Source organism: Carcharodon carcharias, chromosome 30 (assembly GCF_017639515.1).
Source record: "Carcharodon carcharias isolate sCarCar2 chromosome 30, sCarCar2.pri, whole genome shotgun sequence".
NCBI classification, from domain to species: domain Eukaryota; kingdom Metazoa; phylum Chordata; class Chondrichthyes; order Lamniformes; family Lamnidae; genus Carcharodon; species Carcharodon carcharias.
In genome coordinates, this window is record NC_054496.1 from 5380767 (window position 1) to 5399584 (window position 18818).

At 44.6% G+C, this 18818-nt stretch overlaps 2 protein-coding genes across 3 annotated transcripts in view; one reads left to right on the top strand and one right to left on the bottom strand.

The window, feature by feature from the left end:
• Positions 1-1872, top strand: part of LOC121271199 (KH-type splicing regulatory protein) — a 65051-nt gene extending 63179 nt beyond the window's left edge. For both annotated transcript variants that reach the window (XM_041176974.1, XM_041176976.1), the window contains one exon: positions 52-1872. In XM_041176974.1, coding sequence (XP_041032908.1) covers positions 52-156 — 105 coding nt within the window. In that variant the 3' untranslated portion in view covers positions 157-1872. The remainder of the gene's footprint in view (positions 1-51) is intronic.
• A 5903-nt stretch (positions 1873-7775) lies between these two features.
• The window catches only part of LOC121271200 (adenylate kinase isoenzyme 5-like), a 45405-nt gene continuing 34362 nt past the window's right edge, over positions 7776-18818 (bottom strand). The window contains exons 10-14 of the mRNA XM_041176979.1: positions 14639-14674; positions 13035-13198; positions 11356-11472; positions 9073-9264; positions 7776-7990 (exon numbers count right to left, since the gene is read on the bottom strand). Coding sequence (XP_041032913.1) covers positions 7925-7990; positions 9073-9264; positions 11356-11472; positions 13035-13198; positions 14639-14674 — 575 coding nt within the window. The 3' untranslated portion in view covers positions 7776-7924. The remainder of the gene's footprint in view (positions 7991-9072; positions 9265-11355; positions 11473-13034; positions 13199-14638; positions 14675-18818) is intronic.

The following is an 18818-nucleotide window of genomic DNA, read 5'->3' on the forward strand; positions in this document are numbered from 1 at the left end:
CTTTGTTCGCCGACAATTTGTTTTGTTTCTAATTCCCTTTCTCTCCTGAAGGTGCTGGCTCTTCCTGAGGAGCGGTCACCAGACAATATCAACTTAGCAACACCTCAAACAACTGGCCGTTTGTCCTTGGCTTCTGGCTGGGGAGAGGATGAGTAAGGGTCTCAGCTGAGCCTGGTGTAAGTGAGAGTGGGGTTTGGAGTGGAAACCCTCAACTTCCTGGTTAATCTGTGACTACTACAGCACTTGTGTGTTCCTCGGGCTTTGTCATTTTAGCTTTGAACCCAACTGCTGAGAGGTTGCGCTGGTTTGTTCAGGTTCTTTGTAATTGTGTGAATGATTTGATCCTAATTATAATAACTTAGCGTTGAACAAAAATTGAAACTGGGATATTCCTGATCTCTAGCTCAGCATTACCCACATTTACCCACTGAAGCCAGTGCTACTGCAGTCTAAGCTGAATAGTGGTTCAATGTGGGCCATATGTCTGCTGTCTCACCTCCCTCTCTGAAAGTTCAGCTTCCAGATCACCTTAAACAAAACACCTTCCTTGCCAATGCTTTATTTATAGATCCATGTCTGGCCGCATTGTGGGCATGAGTTCCTGACTCATTAGTGGTCTAGTCATGAGTGCAGAGCATAGGAGGTAGGAAAAGGAGGAGACCATTCAGCCCCTCGAGCTTGATCTGCCGTTAGATCCTGGGTGATGTGTATCTTAACTCTTTATCAACTCGCCTTGGTTCCCTAACCCTTAATAAGCTTATCGAATTTATCAATCTCAGTTTTGAAATTTTCAAGTGACCTCAACAACTATTTGGATGAGAATCCTGATGATATATTTGTGTGAAGAAGCGCTTCCTGGCATCAACTCTTGAACACCCTAGCTCTAATTTTAAGACCCTGCCCCTTTGTACTAAATTGTCCTTAGAGGGAATGGTTTCTCTCTACCATCTCAACTCCTTTAATCAATACTTCACTTATATCTCCTACACTTGAAAGAATACAACTGAAGTCTATGCAACCTCCCCTCAGTTTAACCCCTTATAAACGTGATCATTCTGGTGAATCTGCACTGCATCCACTCCAAAGTCAATATATCTATGAGAGGACAATGGGCTGTAAAGAGTATTCCTTCACTGAACAGGATATTTGGCTGCTAATTGTGATTCTGAATAGTAACCCATTCAGACTAAATCTTGTGTAGTGATAATTTAGCATGACCGAGCACAGTAATTTGAAACCACTTATATTTATTCAGGACTCTCAGGCCAGTGACATCTGTGGTCAGCTGGCTGCAGTCCCAGCACTAAGCCTTGATGGATTTTAATCCCTGCCGCATTCTACCAGTGGGTGAAGCTGTTTCACACTGGTGGACCTGCAGATTTTTTTCTAAATGCAACTCTGCCACCTGCTGCTGAAAGAAAAGTAACTGCATTCTTGCCAGAATGATCCTTCTCATCAGGTGTAGGTGCAGTAACAGATCATTCAGCTGCTGCCATTCAATTCGATAATTTATAACCTTATATACTTGTGTCTTTTCTTTCAAAAGAAGAGTGCATTTGTTCTGTGGCTTTCACAACCTCCACATGCCATCGAAGTGCAAGTGTCAGTGAACGTCTTGCTGACTGTGTTTGCAGATTTTTCCTTTTTGTTTTGAAAGAGTGAAATAAAATGTGGCTGCCTGTTTCCTGTCAGTACAGCAACTAATGGGTTGGAGGAGCTTTACAGCAGTGTAACTGATGACTGGTCAAAATGAGACATTAATGTGGACAGCAATGACTCTGCCCCTTCATTTGTATCTCATGAATTTAGCACTAAATGGGTGATTGTGTTTTGAGATGCTTCGTGTCCCACAATTAAACAAGCTACCAAACACCACATCATAAATTGTCTAATTAAGAGTTGAAGCTTTTTTCCATTTGGTTTAAATACTGCAGATGTTCTGCATTGAAATAAGCAAAATGAAACCACTTCTCATTTAGAGAGGAACAGCCAGAAGTCTTGACCTGTTCCACAAGTCTTGTGCAGGAGTTGAGGAACATCAATGCTGTGTTATATGATAGTTCTTCTACTTTACATTTTATGCCAGCATGGAGCACTCCCAGGACTGGCGGAGCACAGGTTGTATAGTGGAATTATTGTAGTGGTAGTGTTCCTCAGCTTGCACATCAGAAGTGGGGCAGTGACTTTTGTACCTGTCTGTAAAACAGGCCATGGAGTGAGAGATTCCATTCAGAGCCAGGTTACAATGAATGGTCAGTAACTATCTTGTTGCATCAAGAGTTAACAACTGTGGGTAATTATGATCAAAAGGGGACACCTACTTTCTGGTCTCATTCAGTGCAGTCAATAGAATTTCTCGGTTGAATTCAGAAGGTGTTTGGATAGTTCAGTGAGTTATCCTGTTTATCTGGATTAATTCAGTCCTGATGAATATCTCCACTTGGATTGGCTGTGAAACGAGTTCTTGGATTTAATTTTTGCTCCAGTTCCAACTAAGCCCTGTCCTATTTCAGAAAACAGCCACAATTTGGTACAAGTTGGCATTAAATTGGCACTTTAGTTCAAGGAGATTTGGTAAATGAAAGGCAATACTGGTGATGTACACAGTGCCTTGTGTTGGAATTGAGACCTATTGTTGGAATGTTGCAATGACACTGCAACTACCTGTAAAGGCAGGGTCATTAGAGTGGGTGACCCTTACACTGTCATCTTCCAATCTGATAAATGGAAAATTTGCCTGAAAGTTGAAAATTCATTTATATCTCCAACTAATATAAACGTGTGGGTGGTCAGTGAAGGGCTCAGACTGCTGGTTGTGCACGTGGACACAGGTTACCTGCTTTCTTACACAGCTTGCAACTGTTTGGATTGCAAAGGGCAGTGCATCATCTTGAGGTTAGTCATGGTAGTTGTGTGAACCTATGTCTACATGACTCCACGACCCACTCAAACCAGACCAAACACCAGCTTTACTCCCCTCTACAGGCCAACCCCATATGTAGACTGAGTTCCTGTTACAGTCCAACTCTGGGGGCTTTTGTCTAATTGTATTAATTGCCAGAACGCACAGTCACACAGCCATCTCCAATTTTCCAGGGTATTCTGCAAGCTGTACATTAATGTCTTCAAGGAAAATCTATTTAAAATCCTACATCATGCACATACTTCATGTTCATAAGTATGATTTCCTTTCGTCAGTTTGTGTCAACCTATAATTGTAAATTATTCTGTCAATTATTTCCCATTCAATTTTGCTATGTCATAGTCATGGTGCAGTTTCATGCTCTGATCATTGGTTAGTGCTCTGAAGTAAGTTTCTAAAATCTATCTCTGTTGCTATAGAGGAATTTATATTTATAATGTGCCTTTCACAACCTTGCGATGGCCCAAAGTGCTTCAACAAAATAATTTTGAAACGCAGTCATTTAGGGAAACTTGTTAACAGAAACAATTTGCACATAGCTACGTCCTATTTAAAAAAAACAATGGTGTAAATGCCCAGGTCATTAAACTGTATTAGCATTAGTTAAGGATGCTGAGAGATGGGACCCTCCTTTTAGATTTCATCTGAAAGACCACACCTCTGGTATTACAGCACTCCTTCAGTGCTGACATTACGTGCTCAAGTCTCTGGAATGGAATTGAAATCTCAACCTTTGACCCAACAGAAAGACTGCTATCCAGTGAGCCTGAGTGGCTCAGTTGGTCATACTCCTTCCTCTGAGTCAGAAGGCTCAAGTCCAGGACTTGTTGACCAGAGGAGCATTCACACAGCTCAAGGCAGGTTGCTAATTAGCCTGCAAAATCCTTCCAATGCTCCATACCATTCTTAAGGGAGAAAAGTGTGTGAAGATACAAAAAAATCCCTGAGGTATACTTATTGTGTGCATGCGTATGAGAAATTTATATCAACTGTGGTTGGTTGACTTACTAGTGAAACTAAATTGTTAAGATATTTTGGAACATTTTATTTAGTCACAGAGATTTGGTTAACGAAAAATCACCTTTTAAACAATCTCAAATCTGTCATTACCTTAAACCAGACAAGTTTTATTTCAAGTTTAGAGACTTCAGTGAAATGAGCCTTTGTTGTGTGCAGTAACATTGACGATACCAAGAAATAGCCACTTGTGGAAGCTGAGGTCTAACTGTCTTAGTACTCGTTATTGCTTCTCTCGTTGCACTTTCCCTTGCTTCTTTTGTGCCTTGTGCAAGTTCAGGAACACAGTCCAATAGGCTGATTTCCCCCACCCAGGTAACACACTCGGGGGAGGTGGCTGGCGTAGTGGTATTGTCATTGGACCAGTATTCCAGAGACCCAGGGTAATGCTCTGGGGACCTGGGTTTGAATCCCACCACAGCAGATGGTGGACTTTGAATTCAATAAAAATCTGGAATTATAAGTCTTATGACCATGAAGCCATTGTCGATTATTGTAAAAACCCACTTGGTTCACTGATGCCCTTTAGGGAAGGAAATCTGCCACCCTTACCTGGTCTGGCCTACATGTGACTCCAGACCCACAGCAATGTGGTTGACTTTAAAATACCTTGTCATTCAGAACGTTGCAGCCTCTCTGCCACAGCCTCATTAGGCAATTGCACAGCTTTAGGCAATTGGCAGTAGCAGTCTTCAGTCCTCTTCTGACGTTGCTGTACTGGTTCAGAGGCAGAAGCAACCTCGCCCAAGTGACCCATTCATCTGTGAACCCAGACTGTAAATGGGGGCAGGCTGCTGGCCCTTGGAAGGGTCATAGCTGGAGCTAACTCTGTCTCATCCTACCTGCCCATCCAGCAGCACTCAGAAACCGCCCTCACACCAATGACTGGAAACAAAAGCCATTTGTCAGCAGGGATCAGTTAAGTTGGAATTTATATATGTAACGTTCCAGTTTTACATGGCTCAGTACCACAGGGGCATATTTACTCAGAGGAAACCACAGTGTTATTAGTTTATAAACTTGGCACAAAACTTTCCTCTTAAATTGTTGGGTTTTATTATGTGTTGTGGGTGGATCAGTTTCTCTAATTATCTCAGTGTTTATTATAGACAGAACAAAAACAAAAATACCTGGAAAAACTCAGCTGGTCTGGCAGCATCTGCGGAGAAGAAAAAGAGTTGATGTTTTGAGTCCTCATGACCCTTCAACAGAACTGGACAGATAGCCCTAGTGGGGGTGGGGTGGGGTGAAGAAATCGAAAAAGGCTAAAAGGTAGAGATAAAACAATGGATGGAAATACATTTAAAATCCTCCATGTCCTCCTTCCTTAACCAAGGTTTTCCACCCACGGTGGTTGACAGGGCCCTCCACCGTGTCCGGCCCATCTCCCGCGCATCCGCCCTCAAACCCTCCGGGACACTGGTCCACTACTCCATCACCCCCTACACCTCAACCCCCTCCCACGGCACCTTCCCATGCAACCGCAGAAGGTGCAACACCTGTCCCTTTACTTCCCCTCTCCTCACCGTCCGAGGGCCCAAACACTCCTTTCAAGTGAAGCAGCATTTCACTTGCACTTCCCTCAATTTAGTCTACTGCATTCGCTGCTTCCAATGCGGTTTCCTCTACATTGGAGAGACCAAAAGCAGACTGGGTGACCACTTTGCAGAACAGCTTCGGTCTGTCCGCAAGCATTACCCAGACCTCCCTGTTGCTGGCCATTTCAACATTCCACCCTGCTCTCATGCCCACATGTCCGTCCTTGGCCTGCTGCATTGTTCCAGTGAAACTCAACGAAAACTGGAGGAACAGCACCTCATCTTCCGACTAGGCACTTCACAGCCTTCCGGACTGAATATTGAGTTCAACAATTTTAGATCATGAACTCTCCTCCATTCCCACCCCCTTTCCGATCCCCCCCCCCCCCTTTTTTTTTCAATAATTTATATAAATTTTTCTTTTCCCACCTATTTCCATTATTTTTAAATGTATTTCCATCCATTGTTTAATCTCTACCTTTTAGCCTTTTTCGATTCCTTCACCCCACCCCCACTAGGGCTATCTGTACCTTGCTTGTCCTGCTTTCTACCCTTAATTAGCACATTCTTTAGGTAATATCACCACCTTCAACACCTCTTTGTCCTTTTGTCTGTGACATCTTTTGGCTATCTTCACCTATCATGGCTCTCTATCCAGCTCCACTTGTCCCACCCTCCCCTTAAACCAGCTTATATTTCACCTCTTCTATTTTTACTTAGTTCTGTTGAAGGGTCATGAGGACTCGAAATGTTAACTGTGTTCCTCTCCGCAGATGCTGCCAGACCTGCTGAGCTTTTCCAGGTGTTTTTATTTTTGTTTTGGATTTCCAGCATCCACAGTTTTTTGTTTTTATTATAGACAGGATTGTTAGTACAGACTGCAACCGCATGTGCAATGGGTTCTATGCAAGATAATACACAGCACAATGTGTGTTACAGCATAATCCACAGCCTGCCTTTATAAAGGTACACTTCAACGTGTTCTGTGCAGGTTATTGCAGCTTGCAATCTGTTATGTATGCAATATTACACAGCCTACAGTGCAATATACACCAGATAAAAGGCTGCCCAATATAGCTTACATATAATGAAGAGACTGCAATGTCTTACATTGGATAATGTATGTCAGTCGTGAGATATACAGAATAACACACAGTGCATTATGACAATGGTTAACATGCCTGCTCACATGTGGTGGTTCATGTAAATTGTGTTACACACTGGATGATAGCAGACAGGAGTGCGTTATTGGATAACTGTTACACTGGATGCTAACACAGGCGGGTGTGTTACACACCGGATGCTAACACAGGCGGGTGTGTTACGCACCGGGTGCTAACACAGGCGGGTGTGTTACGCACCGGGTGCTAACACAGGCGGGTGTGTTACGCACCGGGTGCTAACACAGGCGGGTGTGTTACGCACCGGGTGCTAACACAGGCGGGTGTGTTACGCACCGGGTGCTAACACAGGCGGGTGTGTTACGCACCGGGTGCTAACACAGGCGGGTGGGTTACGCACCGGGTGCTAACACAGGCGGGTGGGTTACGCACCGGGTGCTAACACAGGCGGGTGGGTTACGCACCGGGTGCTAACACAGGCGGGTGGGTTACGCACCGGGTGCTAACACAGGCGGGTGGGTTACGCACCGGGTGCTAACACAGGCGGGTGGGTTACGCACCGGGTGCTAACACAGGCGGGTGGGTTACACACCGGGTGCTAACACAGGCGGGTGGGTTACACACCGGGTGCTAACACAGGCGGGTGGGTTACACACCGGGTGCTAACACAGGCGGGTGGGTTACACACCGGGTGCTAACACAGGCGGGTGGGTTACACACCGGGTGCTAACACAGGCGGGTGGGTTACACACCGGGTGCTAACACAGGCGGGTGGGTTACACACTGGATAACATACAGGAGTGTGTTACACATTGGATAACACACGGACATGTATGTTGCACTGTGGTTCAGGGTCCATACATCCGAAAGCTCTTGTAAACCCCTCGCCACAATGAACAAAGTTGTTTAGAATCTTACTTGAGCTGGATTGAGTCATTATCTGATGTATGGATACTGCTGTGGGGCTGAGACACTTTGTAGAATTAGTAAAAAGCCTTGCACTGATCACATCTTAGAATACTTGAAGTGGTTACTGGATACCTGTATAAATGTGTATATATAAGGTTTTTGTTTAAAAAAAAAGATTCTGTAATTCATCCCTCCTGTTTATAGAGAACGTATACACAGAAAATCATTGGCATAGAGCATTAGTTTCTAAAGGGTTATGGGTGAAAGTTATCCAGGAGTTTTTAGCTCATTTTATTGGTGCTGTTGATCCTGGTAAATCCTTCTAAGCAGGCCACGAAAACAAAACTCGAAGCAAAATGTGGTAATCTGATCCCAGGGCAGCTCCTCAGGGGATTTTCTAATGACAGTGTCACTTGTTAAAGTTCATCAATAAACGCAGTGATACTTTGAAAAACATCATCCTCTGTTCCTTCTCCTTGAATCTAAAACATGAAAATCAGACAGATGTAATCAGTGGGTGGTGGTCACCAGGTTAAAACACACGCTAATTATTCAACACAAATTGTGTGAAGTTACTTCTCTATTTTATCTTTCCATAGTTATCTTAGTCTCACCTCCCTCCCAGGAAACTTGCTGTCCTTTCCCAACCTGGACCTTCATGCTGACTCACAGCTTGCCTCTGAAATGATGAGCAGGACACATTGATACAACTTGATTGGAACCACCCCTTTCCTCAGGATGACAGGCAGGAATACGTGACCTCAACATCAACATCCCAAGGATGAATTCAAGTGTGTGTACCTTGGGAGCAGGATTTCAAAGTGTATCCCTGAACTGACCTCATGAACCCCTCTCAGCTCCTCGCAGTTATCCAACTATAATCAGTTTGTAAAGGGGCTCGAAACACACCATCCACTTTGGCTAAACTTTCCACCAATCTGTCTGCTCTTTCCTATGACTGGCGAGTACAGAACATGGAGTCACAGTCTTAGGATAAGGAGTTGGTCATTTGGGCCAGAGATGAGAAATATCTTCACTCAAAGGGTTGTGAATCTTTGGAATTCTTTATCCCAGAGGGTTGTGAAACCATCGTTGAAAATACTTAAGGCTGAGGTTGGAATTTTGGGCAGTAGGGAAGCAAGGGATATGTGGAAAGGACAGGAAGGTGAAGTTGAAGTAAAAGATCAGCCATGACCTTATTGATGGCTTCCAGAGGTTATGTGAACTAGTCCTATTCAGGTTCTTTCCAGTTTAATCAGCAAGGAGGCACGATAGAGATGGACCAACCTAAACTGAACTTCAATATAATTTACAAAGAAACAGAGTATACATCAACTGCCCCTTCATCAATAGGTAAAGTGCTGCCAATGGCCTCCCTAAGCGAGGATCTAAACCTCTGTTTGTAATGGTTCAGTTGAAGGGCAGTACCTGTGACAGTGCAGCACTCCATCAGTTAACCTCCTGTTTCAGGAATGTGCTAAACCCACTACAACTATTCACTCCCACCTCCAGCACTTAAATCTTTCACCGAAATGATTTGGTGGGGAGAACATAATGTTTTTACCTTCTTCAGGAGGCCTTTAGCCTCATAATGTTTCACAACAGCAACGGAGTCAACGAAATAAGCGTCCACCCGCTTGGATATAGTCACCTCATTGTCATCAAATCGATCACTGGTTTGTCCGCGGTTCATTAGCCGTTCCTTCATAACCTCAGGACTGCATTCAATGAGCAGCACGATGGTGGGTAGAGTAAACTACAGAGAGACACATAGAAAGAGAGCTCTTTCAGGTTCATCCACCTCTTCAAAACCATCTCATCTAATTGATCCTTTACTCCAGGACCATCTCACTCAGAAATCTATCGCTTAGCCAATGAACCTTCGGGAAAGTGTCCATGTTAAGGGTCGGATCTGGCCGAGTTTCCTTTCAATTTAGAGTGGCTTCAGGCCAGTAACCAGTACAAACAACACTGTCCCAGCAAGTCTCAAGAAAGAATAAAGAAATTTGCATTTCTATAGCACCTTTCACAACCACAGGATGTCCCAGACCATTTGCAGGCAATGAAAAGTAAAGTGGTCAATTTGTGCACAGAAAGCTCCCACAAACAGCAATTTGTGCATAGCAAGCTCCCACAAACAGCAATGTGATAATGCCCAGATATTTGTTTTAGTGTGTTGGCTGAAGGCGAAATATTAACCAGGCTACCAAGGAGAACTCCCCCTGCTCTTCTTCAAAAAATTGCCATGGAATTTTTACATCCACCTGCGAAGACACATGGGACGCAGAGTAGCATCTCATCCAAATGACAACACCTCTGACAGTGCGGCGCTCCCCCTTCACTGACCCCCCAACAATGTGGCATTCCCTCATTACTGACCCTCTGACAGTGCAGCGCTCCCTCAGTATTGACCCTCCAACAGTGCAGCGCTCCTTCAGTACTGACCCCCCCCAGCAGTGCAGCGCTCCCCCCTTCACTGACCCCCCAACAATGCGGCATTCCCTCATTACTGACCCTCTGACAGTGCAGCGCTCCCTCAATACTGATCCTCTGACAGTGCAGCATTCCCTCAGTACTGGCCCTCTGACTGTGCAGCACTCCCTCAGTAATGAGCCTTCATTAGTGTCCTAGGCCCAACCATCTTCAGCTGCTTCATGAATGAACTTCCTTCCATCATAAGGTCAGAAGTGGGGATGTTCAGTGATGATTGCACAATGTTCAGCACCATTCGTGACTCCTCAGTTACTGAAGCAGTCCATGTCTAAATGCAGCAAGACCTGGACAATATCCAGGCTTGGGCTGACAAGTGGCAAGTGACACTTGCACGTCACAAGTGTCAGACAATGATCATTTCCAACAAGAGAGAATTGAACCATCGCCCCTTGATGTTCAATGTAATTTCCATTTCTGAAACCCCCACTGTCAACATCCTGGGGGTTACCTTTGACAAGAAACTGAGCTGGACTAGCCATATAAATACTGTGGCTACAAATGCAGGTCAGAGGCTAGGAATCGTGTGACAAGTAACTCACCTCCTGACTCCCCAGAGCTTGTCCACCATCTACAAGGCACAAGTCAGGTGTATGATGGAATACTCTCCACTTGCCTGGATGAATGTAGCTCCAACAACCCTCAAGAAGTTGACACCATCTGGGACAAAGCAGCCCACTTGATTGGCACCACATCCACAAACATTCACTCCCTCCACCACTGACGCATAGTAGCAGCAGCGTGTACCATCTGCAAGATTCACCGCTGGAACTCACCAAGGCTCCTTAGACAGCACCTTCTAAACCCATGACCATCGAAACGGCAAGGGCAGCAGACACATGGGAACACCACCACCTGCAAGTTCCTCTCCAAGTCACTCACCATCCTGACTTGGAAATATATCGGCCATTCCTTCACTATCACTGGGTCAAAACCCTGGAACTCCCTCCTTAACAGCACTGTGGGTGTACCTACACCACATGGACTGCAGCAGTTCAAGAAGGCAGCTCACCACCACCTTCTCAAGGGCAATTAGGGATGGGCAATAAATGCTGGCCTCGCCCATGAATGAATAAAAAGCACGCACACACACACACACAAACTGACCTTCCCTCTCCTGCCCTCCTCCTATCACTGAGCTTCCCTTTCATTCTTCTTGTCACAACCCCCCCCCACAGGTTTAAAAACTCTTACATTTCGATCTTTCTTCCGTTCTGATGAAAGGGCATCGGCCTGAAACATTAATTCTCTTTCTCTCCACAGATGCTGTCTGACCTGAGTATTTCCATCATTTGCCATTTGTGTTTTTTGGATTTTGCTTTTTGAATATTGAGAATGAATGGGCCTCCAGACTTACAGATTTATCAAAGGCTTCGGCCTGTTTTAAAGTCCGAGGATATCCATCAATCATGAAGCCCTTAGTCTCCTGCAGATTCTCTACCATGGCATCCTTCAGAATCTCCAAAGTCGTTCCCTGAATAAACACAAATTAAAAGAATGGAAACAATTGAGAAAGAAATTGTTTAAAGTTTGCAATTCCCAGAAAGCAATCTCTGTAATTACCCACATATTCCACCTCTTTATATATATATATATATATATATATTTACTCTTGACTGACTTATTTTCTTGTTTTCTATCTCTGATATTTTTGTCTTTAATAAATGAAAATATTAAAAGAAAACGAGAAAGAAATCTAATTCTTTTAATGTCTTTGATAGAATGATATATCACAGAATTGTTACAGTGCAGAAGGAGGTTATTTGGCCCATCATGTCTGCACCAGCTCTCCGAATGAGCGATTCCCTTAGTGGCACTCTCCTCCCTTCTCCTCGTAACCCTGCACATTCTTCCTCTTCAGATAAGCCTAATTTCCTTTTGAATGCTGGGAACAAGTTTGAGGGGCTGAATGGCCTCCTCCTGTTCCTATGCTCCCAGCTTGTCTCTGATTAAAGTTGAAAACTTTAGGATAATTGAGAGACCATATGGAGTGAACACCTATCTCCGTTGTGTGCTGATCTGATAGTTCAACAGAAGGCAATCATTGTTCCTACTTTATTGAAGGCATTGACTCTGAGACTGCCTGGAACGTGCACCCAATGAACTGGAAAGCATGTTTGCTCTGAATGAAAGACAGCGTCTCACTGTCAATACTGGTAGTAGAATTTCATGACGTGTTTTTGTAACCATTGAGATCTCGATCACACTCACGTGACAAACACTGGAGGGAAGAGCGACTTACCCTGGGCACTAGATCCAATTGGGAGCAGCATTCCCAGGATAAGGCTGGGAACAAGTCTCCAGGCCAATACCCTCACTAGGAAGGGGGGTAGGGGAGAGAGTGGTAGGTGGTGGGGAGGGCTGCAGGGGGTAGAGGCTGTGACTCCCAAATGGAAAAGGAAATAAAATACATTCCAAGAAAATGTCAAGAAACCAAATCTCAAGATCAATGCTGGTTGCCGGTGAAAAAAGCTGACAATTGGATGAGATGCTGTCTGAAGGATAGTAAACAGTGGAGATTGGATGGGACAGTGAACTCAGGGTGTTTAAAGTCATTGCGAATATGTCAGGAACAGTATTGGGATCCCCAGTGTTTCTCAAACAGGGTTTTCACTAGAATAATGGGGACTGAGAAAGTTGATAAAACAAAGGGTAAGGACCTGTGACATACCCAGAGAGCAAAATACTGTAAGTAACTACTTCCAGGAATCCTCACACCACAAGGACTTCTAAAGTTAGTCTGATTCACTGTGAGAGAAGTGACCATCAGAGACATGTTGCAATTTGAGTGGCATTTGGAGTTGGGGCCCACATTAGCTGGGAGATGTGTAACTGTTCCCCAGCTAAAGGTAGATAAGATCGCTGGCTTCAAGGGACAATGAGAAATACTTCCTGAGAACGAAAGGAATCAAGGGATGTGGTGAGTAGGTGGGCAGGTGAAAGTCTTCTACTCATTAGGCCTAAAGCCATGCTCATAAAACATCTGAGACCCTTCCAATGAGAACAATGGTGGATGATGAGGCCAAGACTACTCACCAATGGCACGAGGCCTCCTTCAGTCATGATCTTCTTTATCTTATTACCTCTGTCTGTTTCATTGCTGATCTCCTTCCGCAGAAGGTTTCCTGTCGACAGATGTGTGAAACCATATTTCTCCATCATTTTCACACACTGGCTGCCTTTGCCAGAACCAGGACCCCCTGAAACATCACAAAGTGTTAATGTTCACAAGAGGCTGTGGAACAACTTTCATTCATTTATTTCTTTACAAACATTCCCCCCATTTCAGTGAACATTGTGCAACAACAACCTCTATTTATGTAGCACCTTCAACATCCCAAAGTGCTTCACATAAGCAATTATCAAATGAAGCTTGATACAAGCCAGATTAGGGGATATTAGGGTAGGGTAGATCAAAAGCTTAGTCAAAGAGATTGATTTTAAGGACCTTCTTAAATGAACAAAGGTAGAAAAGTGGCAAGGTTTAGAGAGTTAATTCCAGAGCTTAGGGCCCAGGTAGCTGAAGGCATGGCTGCCACTGGTGGAGTGATTAAAATCGGGGACGATTAAGAGGTCAGAATTAGATGAGCACAGAGTTCTCAGAGGGGTGTAGGGGCTGGAGGAGGTTTCAGAGATAGGGAGGGGTGTATGGGCTGGAGGAGGTTACAGAGATAGGGAGGGGTGTAGGGGCTGGAGGAGGTTACAGATATAGGGAGGGTTGTAGGGGCTGGAGGAGGTTACAGAGATAGGGAGGGTTGTAGGGGCTGGAGAAGGTTACAGAGATAGGGAGGGTTGTAAGGGCTGGAGGAGGTTACAGAAATAGGGAGGGTTGTAGGGTCAGGAGGAAGTTACAGAAATAGGGAGGGGTGTAGGGGCTGGAGGAGGTTACAGAGATAGGGAAGGTTGTAGGGAGTGGAGGAGGTTACAGAGATAAAGAGAGGGACTTATAAACAAGAATGAGATTGTTCAAATCGAGATGGTGCTGGACAGGGAGTCAATGTAAGTCAGTGATCAAGGGGGTGATGGGTAAATGGGATTTGATGAAAGTTAGGACACAGGTACCAGGATAGGCTGCAATTTATGGAGAGCAGAAAGTGGGAGGGCAGTAGTGACTGAGAGCCATTGCCGAAGAGAGTTATATTTAAGCAGACTGTGCACATAGCTCCCTTGTTCTAATCTCCAACACAGGAATATAGGAGACCCTTCAGTCCATTGTGTCTGTGCTGGCTTTATGGTGATATTTACCTAATTCATCTCATTCCCCTGATTTTTCCCCATAGCCCTGAAAATTTCTCCTTTTCAAGGGTTTTCTCTTTTGATAAGTATTGTTGAAGTTGTTTCCACCACCCTTTCAGGCAGTGCATTCTAGATCGTAATAACTCACTGTGTTAAAATGTCTCATCTTCCCTCTTGGTAATTATCTTAAATCTGTATCCTCCTGCCCCAGGAAACAGTTCATTTTCATTCAATTTTGAACACCTCTATCAAATCTCCCTTTAACGTTTTCTGCTTGAAGTAGAACAATCGTGCGTTTTAATTTAATAAGTGCCATCATTTATTAATTAACATACATACAGTCTGCCCATAAAAACAGCTTGACACTAGGTTCCAGAGAAAGGTGGAAGATTTATTTTACTCACCAATTACAAAGATAATTTTAGTGACTTTCAGCTTTTCTGTAAAAGAGATATTTAGAATTTCATGGTTAAAACATTTTCCGCTGTTGAATTTTCTTCACTTGTTTGCTGTTCTTATTTGCACATTGTGTTGAATCACAGGAGGGGTCCCATCTGCTGACACCCCTCCCCCCACCCCAGTGACATCTTTCATTGATAGTGTCCATTGGTTTCATGGCCACACATTGTGAAACCTGTCCATTATCAGAGTGAATCAATGACACAAGAAGGGTGAATGTGGACTACCTGCCCACCAGAGGGAGTCTGTAAGCGTGTAAAACTGGCTCAGCAGCTGGAAACTGGGCAGTGTGGCACCCGAATAACTGGGCCAGGCATTTATCTCTGCTTCTGTTTACAACATACTGACTTGTGTCAGCCTCGGCTAAGTGGGTAGCACTCTCACCTCTGAATCAGAAGGTAGGGGGGTTCAAATCTAAATTCAGAGTGTTAAGTATAAAATCCAAGCTGACACTCCCAATGCAGCACTGAGGGAGTGCTGCACTGTCGGAGGGTCAGTACTGCGTGGGTGCTGCACTGTCGGAGGTTCAGTACTGAGTGGGTGCTGCACTGTCGGAGGGTCAGTACTGAGTGGGTGCTGCATTGTCGTAGGGTCAGTACTGAGTGGGTGCTGCACTGTCAGAGGGTCAGCACTGAGGGAGTGCTGCACTGTCAGAGGGTCAGTACTGCATGGGTGCTGCACTGTCAGAGGGTCAGTACTGCGTGGGTGCTGCACTGTCAATGGGTCAGTACTGAGGGAGTGCTGCACTGTCCGAGAGTCAGTACTGAGGGAGTGCTGCATTGTCGGAGAGACAGCCGCACGGGCAGAAGTATTTTTCAGGGGAGATATTAAACCGAGAGTCATCTGTTCTCCCAGTTGGATATAAAAGATCCCACATCACTATCCTAAAAAAGAGCAGGGGAGTTCTCCCCAACATCCTGGCCAATAATAATCAACACTACTAAAACAAGGAGCTCCCTATGTGTAAATTGGTTACCAAAGTTGTTCATTGATTGTAAAGAGCTTTGGGACAACCTGAGATTGTTAGAATTCCCTGAATTTTAACCTAACCTGCCTGACATGAAGTAGTTTACAGTCCAGCAGACTTACTCCTTACTGATTTCTCCTTCTGATGAATATAAGGATGTTTGGACAGATTCCAGCCCAGTTCCTAATCATTAGATCAAATCGCTCTGTCACCTGGTACTAACTGATAATACATTAAACAGGGAATAACTCCCATTTTGTCCAGTCTAACTGATGCCATAGATTCCTACCCGATCTCTGTATTTTGATTTAGGATTTACCCATTAATGAGGCACCAGTGCTCAGAACAGCCCCATCCAAATCTCCAGGCCTACACAATTCACTACGGGATCCAGGGAGTGGTGATATAAGACCATAAGACATAGGAGCAAAAATTAGGCCATTCGGCCCATCGAGTCTGCTCTGCCATCCAATCATGGCTGATAAGTTTCTCAACCCCATTCTCCCGCCTTCTCCCCATAACCTTTGATCCCCTTACCAATCAAGAACCTATCTATCTCAGTCTTAAATACACTCAATGACCTGGCCTCCACAGCCTTCTGTGGCAATGAATTCCATAGATTCACCACTCTCTGGCTAAAGAAGTTTCTCCTCATCTCTGTTCTAAAAGGTCTTCCCTTTACTCTGAGGCTGTGCCCTCGGGTCCTAGTCTCCCCTACTAATGGAAACATCTTCCCCACGTCCACTCTATCCAGGCCTTTCAGTATTCTGTAAGTTTCAATCAGATCCCCCCTCATCCTTCTAAACTCCATCAAGTATAGACCCAGAGTCCTCAAACGTTCCTCATATGTTAAGCCTTTCATTCCTGGGATCGTTCTCATGAACCTCCACTGGACCTTCTCCAGGGCCAGCACATCCTTCCTGAGATACGGGGCCCAAAATTGCTCACAATATTCTAAATGTGGTCTGACCAGAGCCTTATAAACTCTCAGCAGCTCATCCCTGCTTTTATATTCTAGTCCTCTCGAAATAAATGCCAGCATTGCATTTGCCTTCCTAACTACCGACACAACCTTAAGAGAATCCTGGACTAGGACTCCCAAGTCCCTTTGCACTCCAGATTTCTAAATTCTCTCCCCATTTAGAAAATAATCCATGCCTCCATTCTTCCTACCAAAGTGCATGACCTCACACTTCCCCATGTTGTATTCCACCTGCCACTTCTTTGCCCATTCTCCTAAGCTGTCCAAATTCTTCTGCAGCCTCCCCACCTCCTCAATACTACCTGTCCCTCCACCTATCTTTGTATCATCTGCAAACTTAGCCAGGATGCCCTCAGTTCCTTCATCTAGATCATTAATGTATAAAGTGAAAAGTTGTGATCTCAACACTGACCCCAGCGGAACTCCACTAGTCACCGGCTGCCATCCTGAGAAGGACCCCTTATCCCCACTCTCTGCCTCCTGCCAGTCAGCCAATCTCTATCCATGCTAGCACATTGCCTCTAACACCATGGGCTCTTATCTTACTGAGCAGCCTCCTGTGCGGCACCTTGTCAAAGACCTTCTGGAAGTCCAAGTAGATAACATCCATGGTTCTCCTTTGTCTAACCTACTTGTTACCTCTTCAAAGAATTCTAACAGATTTGTCAGGCATGACCTCCTCTTGATGAAACCATGCTGCCTTTGCCCGATTTTACCATGCACTTCCAAATATTCTGAAATCTCATCCTTAATAATGGACTCTAAAATCTTACCAACGACCGAGGTCAGGCTAATCGGCCTGTAATTTCCTGTCTTTTGCCTCACTCCCTTCTTAAACAGGGGGATTACATTAGCGATTTTCCGGTCCTCTGGGACCCTCCCTGACTCCAGTGATTCCTGAAAGATCAACACTGACGCCTCCACTATCTCTTCAGCTATCTCCTTCAGAACTCTGGAGTGTAATCCATCTGGTCCAGGTGATTTATCCACCTTCAGACCTTTCAGTTTTCCTAGCACCTTCTCCTTGGTAATGGCCACCATACTCACCTCTGCCCCCCCCCGACTCTCTTGAACTTTGGGAATGTTACTCATGTCTTCCACTGTGAAGCCTGACGCAAAGTACCTATTCAGATCCTCCACCATTTCTTTGTTCCCCACTACTACTTCTCCAGCGTCATTGTCCAGCGGCCCAATGTCCACTTTTTCCTCTCTCTTACCCTTTATATATCTAAAAAAACTCTTGCAATCTTCTTTTATATTACTGGCTAGTTTACCCTCATATTTAATCTTCTCCCTCCTTATTTCTTTTTTAGTTGTCCTCTGTTGGTCTTTGTAAGCTTCCCAATCCCCTGGTTTCTCACTGCTCTTCGCCGCATTGTATGCTTTCTCTTTAGCTTTTATGCTGTCCCTGACTTCCCTTGTCAGCCATGGTTGCCTCGTCCTCCCTTTAGGATGCTTCTTCTTCCTAGGGATGAATTTTTGCTGTGTCTCCCAAATTACTCCCAGAAACTCCTGCCATTGCTGTTCCACTGTCTTTCCTGCTAGGCTCATCTCCCAGTCAATTCTGGCCAGCTCCTCCCTCATGCCACTGTAGTTGCCTTTATTCAACTGTAATACCGTTACATCTGATTCCAGCTTTTTCCTCTCAAATTGCAGGGTAAATTCTATCATATTATGGTCACTTCCTCCTAAGGGTTCCTTCACCTTAAGCTCCCTTATCAAATCTGCCTCATTACACATCACTAAATCTAGAATTGCCTGTTCCCTAGTGGGTTCCACCACAAGCTACTCCAAAAAGCCATCTGGTAGATATGGAGCAGTAACAGGAGTGAGCTGCCTCATCTCAGACATTGGATTCCTGGGAATAGTCTCCAGAGAAATTTGTCAGCCTGCTGTACTGGACTAGTGTACTCCAGTCATGGACCTCCCCTCAAACATCTCATCATATTTCATTGAGATTCAATGGTGTCTCATTTGAAGGATGGGTGAACATTAGAGCAATGAAGAGAATTTTCACTCATTCATCTCTCATGGTGTGTTGGATAAGTCAGATTTTTGGCCGTGATTGTAACTGGTGTCAACAAGAGGTTTTCTTTTTCATTTTTGGGTCAAGGAAGCATTCCCTGGTTTTGATTTTTTTTCCAGAATTTACCTTTGACTTCATCACTAATCTGCA